The 3,468-nt window shown below is 32.6% G+C and overlaps 1 protein-coding gene across 1 annotated transcript in view; it reads left to right on the forward strand.

Annotated features, from left to right (window-relative positions):
* LOC107718685 (vinculin-like) overlaps positions 1 to 3,468 on the forward strand; it is a 34,621-nt gene that overhangs the window by 22,394 nt on the left and 8,759 nt on the right. The window contains exons 8-10 of the mRNA XM_016525875.1: positions 797 to 944; positions 2,462 to 2,615; positions 2,698 to 2,873. Of these exons, the coding sequence (XP_016381361.1) occupies positions 797 to 944; positions 2,462 to 2,615; positions 2,698 to 2,873 (478 nt within the window). The remainder of the gene's footprint in view (positions 1 to 796; positions 945 to 2,461; positions 2,616 to 2,697; positions 2,874 to 3,468) is intronic.

The following is a 3,468-nucleotide window of genomic DNA, read 5'->3' on the forward strand; positions in this document are numbered from 1 at the left end:
TTTTTTTTTTAATAAATCGAGTTTCTAGTAGATTATTTGTAGATTATTAGAGATTATATGTATAACATAAAAATATAAGACACTTGTCACTGGCCATTCTCTATCATCTTCATACTAAGGATAAGAAAAGCACAGAATTATGACAAATGTCGAGCTAAATTGACATAAAAATTACATTAACTGTGATCTGACTGAAGTCACATCAGTTCAGAATTTAAAATATTAGATTCATTCTGATATTTCACTCAAATACAGATTTGTCACATTAAAGTGGAAAATATCAAATTTGTTTATGAATGCAGACTTTAAATAAATTTTTTAATATATAATTATAATTTCTTGTAATGTTATTATAATGTTATAATTTCTTATAATGTTATAATCTGTGAAAAATATGGGATTTGTGTATGAATGCAGACTGAGAAGTTCACCGAGGTCGTATCTATTAATAAATCACACAGACAACTGACAAAATAACTCCACACACACACACACACACACACACACATGATACAGAACATCATCAGCACGTCCCGATGTCAGATGTAAGGTGTCTGTTGTGTTAATCTGATGCAGGACTGTGTGTTTGATGTTGTGGACGTGGTTTGCAGGACACAGAGGCTATGAAGAGAGCGCTGGCTCTGATCGACTCCAAAATGGCCCAAGCCAAGAACTGGCTCCGAGACCCGCACAGCCAGCCAGGTACTTTAAGGAAAAATGTGTGCTCAAATAATCGGATGAGAAAAAAGATGTTGAGAGTCACAGATGGCTGTTTGCTGATGCTGTGTCGTCGCAGGTGACCCGGGCGAACAAGCCATTCGCCAGATCCTGGACGAGGCGGGAAAAGTTGGCGAACTCTGCGCTGGGAAGGAGAGACGAGACATCGTGGGAACGGCCAAAACGCTTGGACAACTTACTGAGCAGGTGTCCGAGCTGCGGGCCAGGTATTAAAATCCAGATATGTCATTCTGATTTACAGCTATTATTTTAGTTTAGTTTAGTTTAGTTTATTATTTTATTTTTTATTATTTTTTATTTTGTTTTATTTTATTTTGTTTTGTTTTATTTTATTTTATTTTATTTTTATTTTTTATTTTATTTTTTTTTTTAAACCAAGGTTGAAATATATTTGTATACATATGAATGTAAAATATATATGTATTGTGGCGATGGTGTAATGATTAATGTATTTATATATACATTTATAAACATTATATACAATATAATTAAAATGTCCATGTAGGTTGAGCACTTTCAGTGATTAGTCACCCAAAAGGACAGCTTAGATCCGAGAAAACCTGACTCATAGTTACAGATCACATCAGGTTTTCTCCCGGTCGTCTGATTAAAAGCAGCTGACTAATATTACCCATAATCCTCTTAAACCCCATTTTCCATCTCTGCTGGGAAATTGCTGTGCTACTCGTCTAAATCTTGACTTTTTAATTAAAAATAATATAAAAAATGTATGCTTGAAATTTTTTTAAATAAAAAATTTACTTTTAAATATTGTTTATGATGAATTATATTCAAAACATTTGTGTTTTTTACAAAAGTAATACTACAATTATTTACAATTAAGTATTTTTATTTTAAAAAGATAATATTAAAAATGTTTTCATATTTTAATCAAAAATATTGAAAATTGTGATTTTTATATTGTTTATCAGATATAATATTAAAAATATTTACAATAAATTTTTTTAGCAAACAATAGTAAATGTATGTCTAAATATTTAAATAAAAAATAATATAAAAATAGTTATCTTGAAGTAGTTTGTTTATCAAAGATAATATAAAAATATTTACATTAAAAAGTTTTTTGGCAAAAATATCTAAAATATTTAATAAAATAATATTAAATATATTTAAGTATTTTTATCATAAATAATATTTAAACAAATGTTTACGTATTGTTTATCAAAATTATATACAAATATTTTTTTGTTTTTTTACAGAAATAATACAAAAATATTTATAGAATTAAATATTTTGATTGTCAAGGATAATATTAAAAAATATTTGATTATCAAACATAATTTACATAATTTACATTTAAACAGTTTTAGTAAAATTTATATATAAAATTTGTGTATATATTTTGTATTAATAATAATATTAAAAATAATTATTTATATATTAAAAATATTTGTTTAAATATTGCATTTCAAAAATAATACTAAAAGTAGTTATGTTTAAATATTTTTGTGTATATGTCAAAATAATATTAAAATATTTATATTTCATATTTTTATACAATTTAAATTGTATGCTGCATGTTTAAAGCAATTTGATTACATCCGGTCCTGATAGTGGTGTAGAAGGAATAACATCAGTGACACAAAACCAGAAGTTCATCCACAATTGTCTGTTTTCTTGAAGCTTGCTGGTATGAAAGCTTGATCATATTTGGGATGCGTGAGGTGTTTTTCGTTGTGTTTGACGTGTGTGTCCTGCGCAGGGGTCAGGGAGCGAGTCCGGTGGCCATGCAGAAAGCGCAGCAGGTGTCTCAGGGTCTGGACGTCCTGACGGGGAAAGTGGAAAATGCGGCACGTAAATTGGAGGCCATGACCGGCTCGAAACAAGCCATCGCCAAGAGAACCGACGCCGCTCAGGTGAGCCTGCTGCCTTGTCTGGATGAATCACACAGCTGTCTAAGCAGCGTTCTGAACACCGTTCGTGTTTTGTGAACGGCAGAGCTGGCTGGCGGATCCTCACGGCGGTCCGGAGGGAGAGGGGAACATCAGGGCTCTTCTGGGAGAAGCCAGGAAGATCGCGGATCTCTGCGAAGATCCCAAGGAGCGAGAGGATATCCTGCGCAGCATGGGCGAGATCGCCGGCCTCACCGCCAAACTCTCCGAGCTCAAGAAAGCGTACGTATCTCTCAGCATCTTGACTTTGAGTAGGGCTTTGTGGCGATTCTTGGCCTGGATCTTTGGAATATTAGCGGGATGTTCCGTGAGGAATCCTGGTTTCCATTGTTTGACTGTTTGGCGGTAGCTAAGCAACAGCTGTCCGGAAGTTCTGCACATTTTTTTAGTCAGATGAGCTGCTGCGTGTGTTTCTGCACTTATTTCACAGATGTAACCGAACTCGTGGGCTTAATCTAGTTTACTTGTTGAAAAGTGCATCAAAAAAAGCATCTTTTGAAGATTTGATGACACTAATCCTGGCAAACAAAACCGTCCTGTTTCAGCTTGGCTTTAGTTTCTTTTTCAGACTGATTAAAATCACCTGCAATGCAAACTTGTACATCAAAAACCGCTGTTTCGTAATGAGAATCTCATTAAATAAATCTGCTGTCTACAAAAGAGGAGCTTTTGTAGATTTCTGCCAAAATAAAAGCTCCGTGGCATGATGTTTGAATGCAAAGAATTTAAGACGGCAATAAATATTAGCTTTGTAATTTTAAAGTTCTGTAAAAAAAAAAATAATAATAATAATAATACTTATTAAATATATATATTT

The sequence above is a fragment of the Sinocyclocheilus rhinocerous genome, unplaced genomic scaffold, assembly GCF_001515625.1.
Source record: "Sinocyclocheilus rhinocerous isolate Xijiao unplaced genomic scaffold, SAMN03320098_v1.1 scaffold2921, whole genome shotgun sequence".
Classification (NCBI taxonomy): Eukaryota; Metazoa; Chordata; class Actinopteri; order Cypriniformes; family Cyprinidae; genus Sinocyclocheilus; species Sinocyclocheilus rhinocerous.